The sequence below is a fragment of the Procambarus clarkii genome, chromosome 46 (assembly GCF_040958095.1).
Source record: "Procambarus clarkii isolate CNS0578487 chromosome 46, FALCON_Pclarkii_2.0, whole genome shotgun sequence".
In the NCBI taxonomy this organism is placed as follows: domain Eukaryota; kingdom Metazoa; phylum Arthropoda; class Malacostraca; order Decapoda; family Cambaridae; genus Procambarus; species Procambarus clarkii.
The window spans coordinates 16389761-16409613 of NC_091195.1; the positions used below are offsets into that span (position 1 = coordinate 16389761).

The 19853-nt window shown below is 40.9% G+C and overlaps 1 protein-coding gene across 2 annotated transcripts in view; it reads left to right on the forward strand.

The window, feature by feature from the left end:
* The window catches only part of Tnpo (transportin 1), a 96881-nt gene that overhangs the window by 45928 nt on the left and 31100 nt on the right, over positions 1-19853 (forward strand). For both annotated transcript variants that reach the window (XR_011222173.1, XM_069301715.1), the window contains exons 8-16: positions 58-216; positions 549-737; positions 1815-1932; positions 4408-4610; positions 5385-5534; positions 6409-6570; positions 8414-8521; positions 10615-10773; positions 11109-11196. Coding sequence is in view for 1 of the 2 variants with exons in the window: in XM_069301715.1 (XP_069157816.1) it covers positions 58-216; positions 549-737; positions 1815-1932; positions 4408-4610; positions 5385-5534; positions 6409-6570; positions 8414-8521; positions 10615-10773; positions 11109-11196 (1336 nt within the window). In the remaining variant the exon portion in view is untranslated. The remainder of the gene's footprint in view (positions 1-57; positions 217-548; positions 738-1814; positions 1933-4407; positions 4611-5384; positions 5535-6408; positions 6571-8413; positions 8522-10614; positions 10774-11108; positions 11197-19853) is intronic.

A 19853-nucleotide genomic window follows, 5' to 3' on the forward strand; every position in this document is an offset into this window, starting at 1 on the left:
TACTGTAGCATTATCTCTTAGAATGTGACGCTAAAAGGCCAGTATTTTGTGTTGCAGGACCCTGATGAAAACGTGGCACTGGAAGCCTGCGAGTTTTGGCTCTCGTTAGCGGAACACCCAATTTGTAAAGAAGCTCTCAAGCCTCACCTACCCAAGTTAATACCCATTCTAGTGCGGGGCATGAAGTACTCTGAAATAGACATCATTCTCTTGAAGGTTAGTAGTGTAGGGTTAATGAAATTGTTAGATGAAAGGAGTTGACCAGACCACACACTAGAAGGTGAAGGGACGACGACATTTTGGTCCGTCCTGGATCATTCTCAAGTCGACGAGAATGGTGCAGGACGGACCGAAACGTCGTCGTCCCTTCACCTTCTTGTGTGTGGTCTGGTCAACTTATTTTAGCCATGTTATTGTGACTCATCGCCTGTAGATGTAAAGGAGTTTGGAATTCTCATTTATATCTTGAAATATTTTGTTTTGTTTAAAATAGCTTCCTTTAAATGAAAATCGAGGGTTTTGAAGTTTCTCAAAATTTGTCTTCTCAGGGAGACGTGGAGGAAGATGAAAGCGTGCCAGATCGAAGTGAAGACATTAAACCCCGTTTTCACAAGTCCCGTCACACTATCCGACATGAACCCATGGAAAATGGGGGTAGCGGAGAAGAATTCCCAGATGACGAGTCTGACGATGGATTAGATGATGATTCCTCTCTCTCAGACTGGAATTTAAGAAAGGTAAAAGAATACAGTACACTCATAGTTTAACAAATAGTCAAGAAGGTTAAACTATCTTGGGATATGACTCCTTAGCCTTACAAATTATGATGTATTATGCATGACAGTGTTCAGTAGAGGTGAAGAATGGAGCTTTATGGTAATTACTGTTACTATAGTGTTGTTTAATTTATAAATAAAAAAGCCGCTTGGGACTAAGTCGATGAGGCATAATTTTATTTTGCTTGTTTGGAAGCTGTATATTAAGTTTTATATTATATGAAGGACCAAAAAATATGGAATTTTTTTTGTAATGAACATCTTGAAATTTTGGAAATATGTTGAATAGAGTTTTAAGGTTAAAATCGTAACGTTTTCTTCAAAAATGTATTTAATGAAATATAGTACAGCAATGTCAAGTAATTTTAAGGATTATTATAGAGGGGTGTGTCCTAAATTTCATATACGTTTCCAACCCAGTTTTGAGTACACATGAATTTGAACATTATAAACGATCTTTTTTTTTTTTTTTTATTTACCGTTTGCTTCAAGTCTTTTGTACCTTGTTTTAGTGATTAATACAGTAAGTGTTTCTGCTTGTTTAGACAATATTTAAGCAAGAGTTTTGTGCATATAAAAAAAATCAACATATAAATAAATCAGTATTACTCACATTACTCTGCGAATAATGTGTGTGCATGCTTTGTGCACTGTATGAGTAATGTGTGCATGCTGTGTGCACTGTGCGTGCAACGCGTGCCCGCCGTGCGAGCAACGCGTGCCCGCCGTGCGCACAATGTGAGTGACGTGTGCATGCTGTGTGCGCTGTGCAGCCATCTGTCTGCAATTAATAGCTTGGCACAAGGTAGAGGGTCACCTGACCTTGCCGGACATGTTAACACCAACAACAATAATGAAGGTGTGACGTCTTTATGTCAAAGACCGACAACCTGGTGCCGTCAGCATCCTGCGTGAACTGACGCTACTATTTTCAGTGAAATATTAAATATAACATTTATAGTGTTACAGTAGTCTGATGTTAGTCATGCCTGAGAGTTGTGTATAATTTAAATTGATTTTATCTTTTTGTTCCATTAGTGTTCCGCCGCTGCCCTAGACGTCCTGGCCAATGTGTTCCGGGAAGAAATGCTACCAGTCATCCTGCCTATTCTAAAGGAGACGCTCTTTCACCAGGAGTGGGAAATTCGTGAATCAGGTAGGTCTAGAAAATGTTGGTTGACTGGAAGACAAAGTTAATACAGCGATGTAGAATAAGACCAAAGCAAAGAGGAGTCTTTGGAAAAGATGGCATATTTTGCTTTTCAAACTTTGAAGTAATCCAGGCATGCAGAGGGCTACTAGTTCCTCATAAAAAGAGATGAGGTAAGAATAGGCATGTGAGGGGATTAGTCACTTTATAATTTGGAAAATAAGTATCGATAACACACTTGAAAATAAAACACAACCAACAAACACGAACAAAATGGAATTAATGCCATTTTGGTCCCCCTGACCATTATTATTCAACTTTATAATGGCCCGGGAGGAACCAAAATGTTAACGCCTTTATTGTTAAGTTTGTGGATTTGGGGTCTTAATATAATTTTAAGTTAAAATTGTTTGCTGCCAATTTAGCAAGTACTGATGTAATGCAGTACTGTTATGGTTTGCTTTTTGAACTATCCTCCTTAGTGACTTTAGGCAAGATCTTATTGGTTTCTGGTTAGAATTTAGCAGTTGGGGGGTGCGTGTCAGTCTGTTCTAAAGCAGCAGGGGAACAGTACTTTACAAATTGTGACTGCTGGATACTGCTGCTCTAGGGAGATTGTAGGCTATTTAATCCTGCCTAAAATGCAACTAGGAAAAAAAATTGAGGTTCCAGTACTCTAGCTAACTGCTGAATAGCCCTTTAAGTCACTGGACTGATCACCAGATGTCAGAACTGACAACACAATACTATTCCCTGATCCAACTCATTCATTTTTGACTGATCAACTGGCAAACTGTACAAGTAAGAGTACACCACAAAGTGGCATAGTTTCTTTTTTGTCTTGGGAACTTTGTGTGATTTGTATCCTATCCTAATGATAGGATGCATTAAGGTAACCTTCAATTGTAGGGATCCCATCACAGTGATTATACTATTCAAATCACTTGTGCTGTCTCGGCTTGAATAGTGCGTGATACTCACTTCCCCCTTCAGAGCAGGAGGGAGTGCTGAAATGGAGGGAATACAGAGAACATATACAGCACACAGACGCAATAGAGAACCTAAACTATTGGGATCATATCAAAGCTTTGCAAACGTACTCCTTAGAAAGGTGATGAGAGAGAGAGAGATAAAATAATATACAGTACACGTAGAAAATACTGGAGGGCCAGGTCCCAAATTAACACAGTAAAATAACAACGTACTGGAGTGAACGATATGGAAGAAAATGCAAAATAGAACCAGTGAAGAGCAGCGGTGCCATAGGCACAATCAGAGAACACTGTATAAACATCAGAGGTCCACGGTTATATATCTTGAGTTATCTTGAGTTGATTTTGGGGCTTTAGTGTCCCCGCGGCCTGGTCCTCGACCAGGCCTCCACCCCCAGGAAGCAGCCCGTGACAACTGACTAACTCCCAGGTACCTGTTTACTGCTAGGTAACAGAGGCATAGGGTGAAAGAAACTCTGCCCATTGTTTCTCGCCGGCGCCCGGGATCAAACCCGGGACCACAGGATCACATGTCCAGCGTGCTGTCCGCTCGGCCGACCGGCCCCTTGTTGTTCAACATCCTCCCGGCGAGCATAAGAAATATTGCCGGGACAACCGTGGACACCTTCAAGAGAACACTGGATAGACTTCTTCAAAAAGTGCTGGACCAACCAGGCTGTGGTGGATATGTGGCTCTGCAGGCCACTACAAGCAACAGCCTGTTGGACCAAGCTCTGACAAGTCGAGCCTATCCCCGGGACGGGCTTGGGGAGTAGAAAAACTTAGAATTCCATCCAGGTACAATCCAGGCTTATACTATACAGTATGGTTATGTTTCTGATAACTTGTAAGACACTCAGATTACTGCCATCCATTAAGAGTTTCATTGGAGATGATGCATCCCTGTAAATTTATGCAAAACTATAATTGCAAATAATAGATTTCCTTGTAATATTCAATTGTATAATGTTGGAATGTATTCCTTAGCAATGTTTTATTTTATTTCTAATGTTCAAGATCCACTAAAATATGGTAGGGTAATGCTCAATACATTTGTACTTGCCAGGAGGCCTGGTCAGAGACTGGGCCATAGGGACATTGATCTTGTCAGAGCAAGTAACAGATACACAACACGTTGGTAGAGCAGAAATAGCAGCGGAGTATGTGTGTTTAGTGCTCTAAGGCAGGACTGTCCACCTTTGTGTTTAGATTACAAAGTAAACAAACTTCCAGGACACATGGGAATTGGTTTATAGATCACGGAACACATTTTTGAGGTTTACGGGAGTGGCAGAGGGCATACTGGAGCTACACACTGTAACATTTGAAAAAATAGGTTTGGGTAGGTAGGTAGTAGGTTTGAAGTTGCGTATTAACATTATTAATTATTTGTATGGTTTTATATCACAATCGAAGCAGCCTTGAAGTAGATCTAGAGATTTAAAACATAATGTGATGTTTAAGATATATATAATTTTTTTTTTTTTAGGGATCCTTGCTCTAGGAGCAATTGCAGAAGGTTGCATGAATGGTATGACCCAGCACCTTCCTGAGCTCATCCCTTACCTAATAAACTGTCTACAAGATAAGAAGGCTCTGGTTCGCTCCATCACCTGCTGGACACTCTCCCGCTACTGTCACTGGGCAGTTGTCCTTCCCGACCACACCTACCTCAAACCTCTAATGTACGAGGTTAGTATCTGCCGTTGCTGGAGTTTTACTGGAATTGTGATTGATATTAATATTTGGATGTTCCTGTAAAGGGGTAAAGTGTGTTAGTTTTCATACAATTATTATAAAATGTCCCCAGAAGGAATGTTTTATAATTCTTGGCGAATTATTATTATTTTGTTTTTCAAATCTGTTTGGTGTTTGTGCAATCTGAAGTGTACGTTGAGAATACTTTTGTGTGTTGGCTTGAGAGTTTAGTGTTTAAGAAAGGTGGTGCAAAGGTTCCTATTGTCATTGGTGGATATATCCTTTTTACTGCATTGTTTTAAACATTTTTAAAATGCTCCTCGGTGCATTGGCCCGTGTATCAGAGGCAGCCACAGAGCTACGCTAAAGAGCCACAGAAACACGGCTTTCAATCCGAGCTTAAATATCGGTGGTGGATAGGGAAGATCCCCTGCCTGGGTTTAATCCATCGTGTAATATTTCAGCTCTAGATGGAATAGTCTGGAGGCCCTGAAATGATGCTTTCTTACACCAGTGATTTGTGGATGGCTTCTATATGTTAATAGAGAAGTAAATGTATTATTCCAAAGAGTGGAATATTGTTTCCACACCCTTTCTCGAGCCCATGAGTTTGTAGTGTGTGTGTGTGTGTGTGTGTGTGTGTGTGTGTGTGTGTGTGTGTGTGTGTGTGTGTGTGTGTGTGTGTGTGTGTGTGTGTGTGTGTGTGTGTTTTTGGTGTCGAGTGCGTAGTCTTCCAATTATTAATATAGTACATTATTGTTTTTGCAGCTGCTAAAGTGTGTTTTGGACAGCAACAAGCGCGTGCAGGAAGCTGCATGCTCCGCCTTTGCCACACTTGAAGAAGAAGCGTGCACAGAATTGGTTCCTTACCTTGCTGATATCCTCAAAACTTTAGTCTTTGCTTTTAAGAAATATCAGGTAAGAAATTAGTATCGAGTTAAAAATGCTGCGAGCAAGGGACGTGGAGGTAATAAAGATGACTTGAGTAAAACTTGAGACTTGGGACCAGCCAGATAGATAGATGTATTATCCAAAAGATGATTTTATTTATTTATTTATTTATTTTTATATACAAGAGTTGTTACATTCTTGTACAGCCACTGTTACGCATAGCATTTAGAGCTGTGGCATGTGATAGATGAATGTGGAGAAGTGTTAAGTCTGAGTAAAGAAATCAAAGTATTCACCAAGTTATGCTTGCAGGGGTTGAGCTTTGGCTCTTTGGTCCTGCTTCTCAGTTGTGTGAAGGACTCAAATTTGTACACTATTATTTAAGTACATAGCTAGCTCTGAACTTGTGTGGGGTTTGGTCAGGTCAAAATTTGTACGACACTATTCTTTTAACGCCAAAATTTTGAAAGTGTTTGCTTGTCTTGTGTGATATGAGGTGATGTTTTCACCCATAGGCGAGTGTGCTTTACACAGTATTTGTGTATGTGCGCGTGTGTAATTTTTCTATTTGCTAATTGCAATGGGTTTCGAGTTGTCTTGAGATCACTTGCACTGGTAGCTGTGAAGAACGTACAGTAGAGTAGTCAGGTTATATAGGCTTAGCTTCTGTCAATATATGGTCTGACGCTCATGAATTCCTGATAAAATACTGGTATATAATGTTCTTAATAATGAATTAGCCATAAAGAGTAGCCAGTTTGAACCCTTTTTTTACTGTACTGTAATACAATTTTGTGTAAATCTAGCTGTATTATTATGTAATGCCTGGTACTGGTAATTGTAGAAAATTATACTTGTGTAGAAATATATATATTTTGTTACATATCAATTTGTTTTTCAGGCCAAAAATCTTCTCATACTGTATGATGCCATTGGCACTCTAGCAGACTCCGTTGGCAACTACTTGAATAAAGAAGAGTATATTCAGATGCTGATGCCCCCTTTGATTGAGAAATGGAATGTGCTCAAAGATGAAGATAAGGATCTATTTCCTCTCTTAGAGGTAATGTTATTTTAGCAAGATATTTTTGTTCTATACCCATGTATTGGGAGCCGGTGGCTGAGCGGACAGAACACTGGATGCGTGATCTTGTGGTCTCAGGTTCGATCCCGGGTGCCGGCGAGAAACAATGGGCAGAGTTTCTTTCACCCTGATGCTTTTGTTACCTAGCAGTAAATAGGTACCTGGGAGTTAGTCAGCTGTCACGGGCTGCTTCCTGGAGGTGCAGGGCTGGTCGGGGACCGGGCCGCTGGGACACTAAGCCCCGAAATTATCTCAAGATAACCTCAAGATAAGATGTACCTTGGTGTTGACCTGTGTCTGAAGTCCTTCTGAATTGCAGAGTACTTTAGCGGCAACTTTCACATTGCCGATTTTTGTCAGGGTGTAAATATTCAAAACTATTTTTATAATTGTAGTCTTTTTTGTAACAACTTTTTTTTTCATTTAAATCAATATTTTTTTGACCTTGTAATGGTCCCTGAGCCAGGAGCCAATTTGACCAGCAGGCCCGAGTGAGTTTGGTAGGCTCACGTGACCTCGCGTACCTTGTGCTGGTTCTATGGGCTCTATGACCCCAGTGCCTGGTCTGACCATGCCTCATGGTGGGAGGGACAAATTTTGATATATAGACAGTCATTAGTCTCCTTACCTAATTGATTGGGTGATGAATTGAGTTAGATAATTAGTCTTAATTCAGGTCATCACCAGAGACCAGCAGCAGAGGTCGTTACCTGGTTGATGGGGTATTGGGTTCTGGGAGTTCTTATACTCCCCAAGCCTGGCCCAAGGCCAGGCTTCGCTTGTGAGAGTTTGGTCCACCAGGAGGTCTCTCGACCTGCTCTTATAACCTCTCGATTCTGGTACTAATCTTGAGCATTTTTGCCAGTCTATACTTTCATGTCCCGTGGTGTCTATGAATGGTTTTTCATGGCTTCTTAGCTGTGTTGTCATTTGCGGTTATGTGGTTTTCGGGTGCTTTTAGGTAGTTTACTCTGGCATTTCGTGATGTGTGCCCCGAGCTGATAGGTTCTGTGACCTGGTTCTCTGGACTTTGTGCACTTGTTTGCTGGCTCTCTCAGAAATACGTTTATTGTTGGGGCTTCCATAACCCCTTCTTGAGATCTTGAGGTTATCTTGAGATGATTTCGGGGCTTAGCGTCCCCGCGGCCCAGTCCTTGACCAGGTTTCCTTTTTTGTTGCACATCTCCAGGAAGCAGCCCGTAGCAGCTGTTTAACTACCAGGTACCTATTTACTACTAGGTGAACAGGAGAATCAGGGTGAAAGAAACGGAATATTTGTTTCCACGTCCACCGAGGATCGAACCCGGAACCTCGGGTCTACGAATCCGAAGCGCTGTCCACTTGGCCGTCAGGCCCCCCACAGTTAGTAGGTAGCCCAGAAGAGGACCTGCCAGTCTTTGGAAAAAATTGATCTAGCTGAATATTCAGATATTGATTTTAAATGGTGGTACATTATCAGGAAATAGATTTGTAAATAAGCATGGGAGGCAGTGGTAAGTGTTGTGTTGAGAGGGATCGGAGGAGGTCGCAAATGATCCTCCTTCATTTGTTTTAGTGAATTTTGCATTGAAATCTCTCAGTATTATATATTTTGTTAAACCTAATGTTGGGGTACTTTGCAGAACTTTGTTGCAGTTTAAGGCTTACAGGATGCAGTGAAATAAGTTGTATAGAATTTCACTTTTTTACTGGAAAACATGTATTGTTTTTGTAGTAATTAGTAGTTCAAAATATATTGTTTGATAGCGCTGCTAATAGACATATACATGTGGTGCATTATAGCACCACATTATAGTTAAATACTTATTTGCTAAAATTTCAGTGCTTGTCGAGTGTTGCAACAGCTCTCCAGTCAGGATTCTTGCCATATTGTGGTCCTGTTTACCAGCGATGTGTGTCCCTGGTGGAGCAGACCTTGAACCAGACTGTGGTAAGCTCAGTTTATTTTTGTTAGTGTAATGTGCCATCTGGGGCATTTTTTTTTATTTCTTAGTTGCCTACTAAGTTTTCTAATGTTAAGAGGCTTTGAAGTTTTCCTTTATTTTTAGTCTTTTGTTCATCTATATTATAACTAGTGAAAGCCTTTGGGTATTAATTTGGTAGAGCTTTCCTATTAGTGACTAGTGGAATGTGATTAAATATTTATGGGCTGTCTTTCTAACCTTTTATATTTTTCGTACTCCTGAAACATTCTAGTTTGTCATATTTTACCGTTATTTTGAGTGTGACATAAGGCATTTTAAAAATTTGATGGTAAATAGCCAGGAAAGAACATTGTTTCAGAAATTGATTATAATGTAATTTGGATTTTGGAAGGCACAAAACTTGCAAAATTTTTGTGGAAGATGTAGGAGGAATGTAATGGTCATCTCCATATGTTACATTAAGACAAAAATGGTGTCTTTGTGGCTGGCTTAGGTTCAATTTTTTTGGGGGAGGGGCCTTGTGACTTGGTTTTTAAATCTGTCAGAAGTGAAGTACATTTATTTTATTTATATATACAAGAGTTGTTACATTCTTGTACAGCCACTAGTAAGCGTAGCGTTTTGGGCAAGTCCTTAATCCTATGTTCCTCGGAATACGACCCCCGCGAAGAGTCGTTTTAACAACCAGGTACCCATTTTACTGTTGGGTTAAACAGAGGCTACAGTTAAGGATTTGCACCCAGTAAATCTTTCCCGGCCAGGATACGAACCCAGGACAAAGCGCTCGTAGGACGCCAGGCGAGTGTCTTACCACTACGCCACGGAGACTGTTAAACTGTACGGAGACTACATAATTTACAAGTCCCGTGTGGGTATTATCACTAGAGGAATGTGATTTTTCTAGTGAGTCCCTTATATACAATGAATAATCTTTATAATAGCTAGCATCTCAAATAATAATCTCTTTAATAGACTAATTGATCAGTGTTTCTTCACCCTCCAGATGGTAGAAAGTTTCCGTTCTACGCAAATACCATCTATTAGAAAATAATGGAAGGTTGTTGCATCGATGGTGCACACATCGGCCAGGGTTGTTCTGGCATTTAGCTTAAGATTTAAAACTCCCTACGGGGGAAGGCGAGGGGGGGGGGGTGTACAGAGAACATCCTGTTCTTCAGGGTTTCAGTAAACAGACTCAATCTGGAAAAAAAAAATCATGTCACTCCTGGCAGTGAGAGCGTTGGTACCGAGAGAGCTACCAAGGGTGGTGCATACAGCAGCAGCACACAGCTCTACTATACAGCCAGGGGGGGGGGGGGGCGACAGCACCACTGTGCAGCCCGGGGTGGGGGGGGCGACGGCACCGCTGTGCAGCCCGGGGGGGGGGGGTGACAGCACCGCTATACAGCCAGGGGGGGGGGCGACAGCACCGCTGTGCAGCCAGGAGGGGGGTGACAGCACCGCTTAACCACTGCACTGTGCACTTGTTTTTGGCAAAAACTTCATAGTGCAATTGCTAAGGATATATTTTTGTTTTTATTAATGTTCACATAAAGTTAATGTTAAAATGTTTCCAAACTCCTCCATATTTATTTCAAATCACAGTGTGATGAAAACAAAATTAAAAGATAGCCTAATTAAAAAAAAATAGCACAATTCTCAAATGCAACACATAAGCATTTGATTTGTTTAACACGTCTTCTGGAGAGTTCGTCTTGCAGCCTGGCTTTGGGGTCAAGCACCCCTGGTAATTGTGTGGTGATTGAGGCTGTCTTCATAGCCCGATAGGCCACATTACCATTAGTAAACCACAAAAATCACACTAACGTGATATATATCGATGAGAAAATCCACCAGGGCTGTGAGGTAATGCAAACTTACGACACCGGCATTGCCAGTCGCGCACTCTACCACTGGACCACCACTGATTTGTGAAAGTCGTACAAGCAGATTTCTATGGGGTTGTAGGTTCGCGCTCACCCTCACAGCCCTAGATAAAAACATGAATGGTTGAATAACCTTAGCAGCAGTATCATATATTGTAGAGGCTAATGTTGAGAATTTGTTTTGGTAGGCATTTTATTTCCATCTTTTTCAGGCTCATTCTGCAAACCCGGGGCAGTTTGAAGCGGCAGACAAGGATTTCATGATCGTGTCGCTAGACCTCTTGTCTGGGTTAGCGGAGGGACTGAATGGCCACGTGGGCCAACTGGTCCAACAGTCTAATATTATGTCGCTGCTGTACCAGGCTATGCAGGTAAAACAGTGTGTGTGTGTGTGTGTGTGTAGTGTGCATGGGTATCTTCTGTCACCAAGACAGTTTGAGCTTAGGCTATTGTGGGTCTAATAGGTGTGACTTAGCTAGTTTGTATTACAGTACGATGATATACATTTTGTTTTGCTTTAATAGTTATGGCCTTTTTTTCTTGTAGGTTTATTTTGGCTAGTTAACTACTAATACCTACTGTGATTGTAATTAGATATGAAACCTTCCCTAAATTTTGATGTACAGTGTAAAGTTACGGTTTTATTTAATATTAGATTAATAAATCCCAAATCCTTTAAATCTAACCCCATGACAATTTCTAACAGGACCCCATGCCAGAAGTTAGACAAAGCTCCTTTGCACTACTGGGTGACCTGACCAAAGCATGTTTCCAGTATGTGGCTCCTTGTATATGTAAGTAGATTAAAGTGTTTTGGTTTTGTTCTCCATTTTTACGCAATATTTTGTGAATTTCGTTATAGCGTTGATGTAGCTAAAAGCAGCAAACACGAATAACTGTTATATGAAGTATTGCTTGTTTACCTTTTTTTTTAGTTTAGTGCTTGACTTTATGATGTAGTTAGGCTTTCTTGATAGGCCTGTATTTGTAGTGTTGTCTGAGCTCTCCCATTCGGAAGTTCATTTATGACAACATTAGTGAGGCTCTCGCTGGATAGGATTACCAGCCCCCGGTGCAACAGGGATGCATGTGTAAAGTATTAGATATGTTGAAACACCCTTCCCAGCTCATACAGTCGTTGGATCGGATCAAGACCCCCCTTCCCCCAGTGCAGCCGAGATGTATATGAAGTACTGTATTAAAATAAACCTAAACTTTAAATATTTTCTCCACCCCTTTTATTATGTACTTGCTGGTATTTACATGGTTAGCACCTACCTACCCTTTTAAAGACTTGTAAAGAATGTAATGATCTCTGAAGCAGTCAACATTGCACAAAGCTACACTGAAGGCATGTTTGTTGCATGCAATTGCCTGGGAGGTCGGGCAAGGGCAAGCTCAGGTCGGGCAAGGGCAAGCTCAGGTCGGGCAAGGGCAAGCTCAGGTCGGGCAAGGGCAAGCTCAGGTCGGGCAAGGGCAAGCTCAGGTCGGGCAAGGGCAAGCTCAGGTCGGGCAAGGGCAAGCTCAGGTCGGGCAAGGGCAAGCTCAGGTCGGGCAAGGGCAAGCTCAGGCTGGGCAAGGGCAAGCTCAGGCTGGGCAAGGGCAAGCTCAGGTCGGGCAAGGGCAAGCTCAGGTCGGGCAAGGGCAAGCTCAGGCCGGGCAAGGGCAAGCTCAGGTCGGGCAAGGGCGAGCTCAGGTCGGGCAAGGTTGGGTAAAGGGCCCTAATGTTTTGTCTCGCCCCTCGTAGCTCTGAGTGCACGTCTTGGGTGTAACATCAGACGTTTACTTTCTACAAGTGTCATGTACAGATGTGATTTATCTTGGAACACAAAGCATGAATTATGTTTCAAATACAATAAGAGGAAAAGAATGACATAAACTTGGTCCTTCAAAATTGATGCTCTAATGAAGGCATAGGTTATGTAACCACACACACTTACTTTTTGCATTGTTATTGTTAGTATATCTTGTCTTGAGGTTATCTTGAGATGATTTCGGGGCATAGCGTCCCCGCGGCCCGGTCCTCGACTAGGCCTCCCTTTTGTTACACACACCCCAGGAAGCAGCAGCCCGTAGCAGCTGTCTAACTTCCCGGTACCTATTTACTGCTAGGTAACAGGGGCATCAGGGTGAAAGAAACATTTTGCCCATTTGTCTCCGCCTCCACCGGGGATTGGAACCCGAAACCACAGGGCTACGAATCCGAAGTGCTGTCCACTCGGCTGTCAGCCGCTCACAAGAATATGAAAAGGTTTTAAATTTGTTGAAGAATGGGCATGTTACATGAAAGGTTGTAAAACTAGGGTGAAATGTAGCGCTTAATTTACTATGGTATATAAAGCTGGTTCTCAAAATTTCAGCTAAACTAATTCACTAAATGTCTGATACCGTTAGCAACCAAATTTCAAATTTAAATGGTTAAAAAAAAAAAGGAACCTTATTGGCTTACATTAATATTCACATTTAAATATCTGGGTGTATGGACTGGCTCGGGTTATGTTTAGATGGACAAATGACACGGCCTGGACTGGGCTGTGTTTGCCAATAATAATGTGTGCTGCTGTTGGGACAGACATCCTTATCTTCCGTCGGAGTATCTGGTGCATAAGGCAGCGGCACGGGCTCGACCCTACAGTTTTGTTTTTACCGGAATATCAAAGCCATGTTGTAGTACACCTGCATGATTGGCGAGTTATCACAAAGCAAGTGTGGCTGTAGGCGGGGCTTTGGGAGTGAAACTACTCCCAAACCCACTCGAGTATACTCCGGGTGTTCCGTGTACTTGCCAATTTGTACGCAATTAAATAACAGAAATATTATTTAGCAACCATTATTGAATTTGCATGTAAAGACAATCCTGTACCAATAATGTATTTTCTGCACAATGAACTCTAAATGATGTGAATGTATCTATGAGCAAATATTAAGGCGATATGGTGGGTAGAACATTCATACCTGGACTTCCAATACAAATGTCGAGCCTGGCCGCAGGCTGTCCTCGGAGTACAAGAACTCGCGAAACCTCCAGGTATGCATTACCCATGCAACCATAATTAAGTGGGTGTTGTGTGTGTATGCAGAGTCCATCACAGAAATATTGTTTGAGATTTTAATCTTCCCAAATTATATTAACCACCGTTGCTGCACCGAGTTTATTGTGAAATTCCTCCATTGCGCATGAAATGGTATTCCCCCCAAAATGATTTTTTCTTCGTAAAAATGATAAATTCCCTTCCCTGAACATGTCTATGTAAAAATAAATACTAAATTCTACTTACTTTGCTGTGGGGACGTGGACAAGGTGCACTGTGACGTCATTAGGGCCGGGTTGCCTATGCGTGAATCGCCCAGACATGGTCGCACGGGCCATTCAAGCACCGGGTGTTGCCACAAATATATTTTCAATTATTTGTTTTATGTATTTCCAATGCGGTTTTATTTGTTTTTTTATCGTATATGATGCACATTTGTGTCCTTTACAATATGTATACAGTAGAACGTTCATAATGTTCTATGGAACTGTGATACATGTCAGTAATGTGTCCACAATAAATGTTTATTGTTGCAATATTACCTGTTAAAAATTCACTTAAACTACAATATGTACCGTTTCACACACTACACAGTAACACACTGTATTACACACTCAGTACTTCGGAAGTGAGTAATAATCAACGAAGTAGCCCATGGTACACAGCGCAACTTCGCTCTCAGTGCACCAGGTACAGATAAATTTTTGCTTCCTGTTTCTTCATTCAGTGTGTTTGCAAATAACGCACTCACGTACACCCTTGGCTTTAGTACTTGTAGGTTGTATGTAGCCAAGCTTGTAAAGCATAAGGTAGTATTGAAAAGATTATAAGAAAAGATCAATTTGTAAGGTAGTCTTGAAAAGATCGCTTTGTATGGTCCCACACAGGAAGAGATTCAGCTTGCCTCAAAGAGTGTCCATCAGTCGGGAAGAGATTCAGGTATTCTTGAAAATATCTATGGAAAACACCACCATGGAAGCCGCTAACACTGTTCATCTATGCTACTTGTATCAGATGCATCATCACTGAACGCAGAAAACGATTCATTTATGTATCATCTAAATAAATTGGAGATAGCATAGGATTGCAAGGGTGACGCTCAGAGCTACAACTGGATACGCTCGCTGTATCGTCCTCATAGGTGTTGTATCACTTGCATCTGGCCTTTGTTAGGTCCTTATTGTGCCTAGCTTCACCAATATTATGACCATTATGTTCTTCAAACAATAAGGTCATCCTTATGACCTTATTGGTCATAACCCAAAACAACACCCAAAAAATACTTCCTGAAGTTTCTTGTTTACTCATAGAATATTATGTGATATATTGTCCATTCTGGTATGAAAAAAAATCGCAAAGTAATGGTCTACAAAACGTATAAAATATATCTTATTGATGAAAAATTATTCAAAATGTGTACTTACCAAGGCGATGCTGATGGTAGAATAATAAGTTGAGCATTTTTTCTTCACTCCACCTCCTTCAGGTCAACTATCCTGAAGTTGCTCAACAGATGTTTCGTAGGTGGAGTGAAGCTGTTGCAGGTGGTTACTTCTTGTCTACCCAAAATACATTTTTCCGCTGGTATCTAGTGTAGCAAGGTACAACGCACAGTTCCACATCACACGTTTTACATCCGTAGCTAGTGTCCTTCCTTATGCCAGACTTGGAGCAAACACCGCACTTTAGACGTTTTGGCAGCTTGATAATTTCGTGTGTCAACTTGTAGTTGAGACGATATTCAGGATCCACAATACGTCGGTTTCTTTTACGAGGAACAGGACGACTTGTGTCCGCGTCTTCTGTCAGTACCGTCGGGTCAAGGGGTCCTTGCCAGACATCTCGTGTTGTGAAGTTGGTGAGGACGCGTGGCCTTGAGGTGTTGATCTGAAAAGAGGCCGCCTCACACCAGATGATCTGGGTGTTGACACGGCGGCATCAGCAGGATGACCAGCGTTAGCATCTATGTCTGGAGCATGTGGTATGGTTGTAGTTGTTGTAGTTGCAGGCCATTCCTCAGCGTTCCACTTCAGTAGGGACGAAATTGCCACCTCGTGAAACTCTAGCAATGTGAACTTCTTGCTATCAGTTGTGTGGTTCCTATACAAAGCGAATGCATTATGCAAAGCCATTTGCATAAAGTAAAAGGTGATCATCTTCGTCTATTTGTGAGTTTTTCTTGCGAACTCGTAATACTTGATCATTTGATCGAAGTGATAAACACCTTTCATGAACCGATTATAATCACATATGGGTTTCGGTTTGTTCGCTGTTACCAGTTCGAGTCCAGTTGTTCCGCCACGTTTCTGAATGCATTTCCTTCGCTGCACTTCATTAGTGTCTGCATTGTGCAAGTTGGTGATGAGTGAGACAATGCGCTTGTCTTTCCATAGTACAGGCATACCTCAGTTTAAGAGTTTAATTGGTTCCTGGAGACGCCTTGTATTCCGAAAACTCGCATTCCAAAGCTAATTTCCCCATAAGAAATAAAGGGAAATGAATTAATCCATTCCTGACTACCCCAAAAACCCCACATCAAACTAAATTTTTATACCTAATTCATCTAAATAAACCTACAAAACTATGTTCAAGTTATTACTTACCTTGCTGTTGAATGCTGTAGGCGTATGGAAGATGGTGAGGAGGTGGGAGGAAGAGAGGAGTTACTGTTTGGAAGGGGAGTCCCCTTCCATTATCACATCAGGCAGTGAGGACTTCACTGGTATGCACACTCTGGCACATTTTGCCTGCATACCACTAGGACTTGCTTGTTTTACTAAGAATTTGTCTAATGACACATGTTTTTCCCTACATTTTAACACTTGTCTGTAGTAAGACATCACATTATCATTTAAAAGGTCAATGCAACGGCCTGCTACAGCTTTATCTGGGTGAGTTTTTTCAACGAAACTTTGCAGTTCTTCCCATACTTCACACATTTTCTTAATCAAGAAGGGACATCCTCTACTGCCTCTACTCACAGCTATTTTCTTAGGTTGAACCTTACCAATGGCTTTCTTGAGACCCATGGCAAGATATATACTGTAATGACAACTTTTATGCTCAAATGGCAAAAAAAAAACGATAAAAAACTGTAAATCCTTGTGAAGAATTCAGGTGGGATAGTCACTGGACACGAGACACTGGTAAACTGAGGCGCGATCGCCATGCCACCACGCGCCAGTCGGCCTGTACACGTATCAACAAACTCGCGTTCCGAGGTAACCCTCGCCTTCCGAGACATATTTTCCGAGGAAATCCTGCTCGTCTTCCGAAAAACTCGCATACAGGGACACTCGCATTCCGAGGTACCACTGTATAACAAATGTGTTAACTTTGCACCGGTACAGGGTGGTATCCAGTGCAAATTTACCCTTTGCCTGCTGTTGCAGTTCCTTCGGTGCACCACGTTGCAGTCTAAGTGTGCCACATGTGTAAACCCCAACTTCTCTTAACTTCTCTGTCAGGGTAACTGAGTTGTAGTAGTTATCCATGTACAGATGATTACCCTTGTTCACTAGAGGCAGAATCAACCCCATGGCGGTTTCCACTGAAGTTTTTCCAATACCACAAATATACGTCAAAATCATATATGTAGCCAGATGTTGATTCAGCCAACATGTAAAATTTTATACCATATTTGTTGGGATTGTACACCTTGAAAGAGAGTCGGCCACGCCATGGCATCATAGCTTCATCCAGATTCAATTCTTTCTTTGGAACATATACTTCTGCAAATTTCTTTGTAAAATACTCCATCACTGGTCACACTTTTATCAACCTGTCCGGATTGTTCTCGGGAACTGCATTGTTGTTATACGTATGGAAGAACTGGGCAATATGTTGGAACCGTCTCGACAACATAAACAGGTTGAAGAAACGAGCATACCAGGGCATATTTGTTTGCCAGTACATCCTCATGGTAGGGAGCTTGATTATCCCCATATTTTGTCAGAGTTCCAAATATCTGGCCATTTCTTTTACCATCACTGGTTTCCACAAATTCCTTGAGGTTTCAGAAGCAAAATGTATAATGTGAGGCATACAAGTTTGTTTCGATTGTGAGATATTCTATCAACGCTCTTGTAAAAAATATTAGTATAAATTGTAATGGAGACATTGGTGTGGGAATGGTCAGGCCGGGGGTTGCAGTAAAATCAACAAAGGGAGGAGTGTTGCTATGACTCCAGACATTATCAACCTTAGATGCGTAAAACCAATCAAGTTTGGCGCGCGAGAGGAGAGCGGTGCGGGCACTCCTCGTGTCAACAAAACAATGGGCCGACCACGTGATTGCGTAGGCTGGGATGCCATGTGGCTTATTGGGGAGAACAAGAATTTCATGGAGCGCATTTTGAAACTGTCCTTAAGTCGATCGGATAGAAAATGGATTTTATACAAATATTTTTTCTCGCAACTCGTGACCGCGTCCCTTACGCGCACTCGAGAGAAAAATTAGTAACGTTCTCGAGCGCCACGGATGTGCGAAAGTGTTAACCCCTAAAGTACTACTATGGAAATGCACACATCTGCCCAAATAAAATAAAAAAAATCCTCAAATTAATTTTTCCTAGTATGATTAACTTGGATGCAAAATGTAAGGAAAAGTGGAAATAATGTAAATATTTGTATCTTTACTGGTTAGGTCAGGTATAGAAACTTGGCAAATGGGTGGGGGGGAGCTGGACCTGGACTTCTCAACACCCAGACCTCCCGTTTTGCTATCACAGCCGAGTGTGGCAGAGGACTTCAGTGTTGACCTTGGATGTTTCTTTGATAATTTATCCACTATTCGATGAAAGTGAAACAATGAAAATAAAGGGACGAAGGTATTCCCTTGCAGTACCTTCCCAAATTTCACCCGAAAATCTTCTCCGGGCCAATACGGCTAAATCACGGTAGACTTTTGACTTAGATTTTTTGTGTTTCATGGATGCTAATTAACCCTTTAAACCCTTGGACCGCACATATTACCGTGCATATTGGGGGCCTGGTAGCGAAAAATATTTGAATTGTGTAAAAACTTGAAAATGTTAAACAAATCTCCAACTTATTGGCCTCAGTGTCGTGAAACTTTCATCAAAATATTTTCAGAAATTGATATTAGACGAATTTAAAAAAAAATAACGTTTTGTTGATTAGGAGAACAGCTCCTAATAACTGGAACTGAAGGATTATTCAATAAGAGAGATGCAAGCACCTGTCCTGTGCTCAAAGAAGAACAATAGTAGTAATAAGTGTCCACAAAGAGGATATGCAGTTAGTGCCTTTATATCATTGTTGAGTAATACATAATGACACAAATAATAATGAATAACTGTTAATATGCTCTATTTTGTTATATATCATATAAATATTGTCCAATGTTAATATGTTACTTTCATCAATGTCCCAAAATTAATTTTTTTTAGGGGAATTGTTTTTGTTTTTTTAAGATTTTAATTTTTTTTCCTCCATTATTATCTGATTGTTGTAACCTTTACATCCTGGAGAATGTGTGTGTGTGTGTGTTTCCCTAACTATGTGAAGATAGAATGAAATTGGCCAATAAATATATCAGTCACAACTCGCAAAACTTGAGACTTTTAATTTATTTTGGTTGAATTTTTTTCTCTGATTTCAAACTCTTTCGTTTCTCTTTAGGTTTTGATGATTAGGGACCATATTAGGGCTTTTTCACTTATATAAAGTATACCCTAAATATATCCTCTAAATCATTATAATTATTATAATTATTCCTATATTTTTTTTGGGGGGGGGGGGGTTTCTTAACCTCAGTTCAACACATATTGACCTACAACTTTTAACATATTTGAGTATGAATGCCAAACAATGTTTATTAAAAACATACAATTAAATTAACGAATTAAAACTACCTTTATTCATTGTTGATAACTTCAACTTCAATTATCTCTGAAACTAGAGTTTCTACTTTGAGTGGCTTCTAAAATTCCATTTTTCCAATTCTCATTATTTTGACATAATTGTGTGCTCAGCTGTCTGTTCTACAATCCCTTCAGAATGGAGTGTTCATAAACTTTATACATTTGGAGTTATAATTTTTTGGGGTCTAAATTTGCTGCATATTTCAAGTGCCCTATTGACAATTTTTTTTACAGTAAACTATACTGAAAACCTATATTCTAATTTGATGAAAATGAAGGTCATATGCTATTCTGTGAGAATAATAACATCAAATGAACACATCTGTGACCACTCGATTATCCGGGATTCGAACATCTGGAAAACGCCCTTATGCGGCCAAAATCGTGACCGGATAAAGTTCTCAATATATGGCCAAAATGGCCATGGGAGCCGGATAAAAATTGGTTTAGGTGGATAAAAAAATCGGAGCCGGTTAACTTGCTGCCGATGTTACACTATCTGGAGAGTCAGCCGAATAATCATTGAATTGTCTG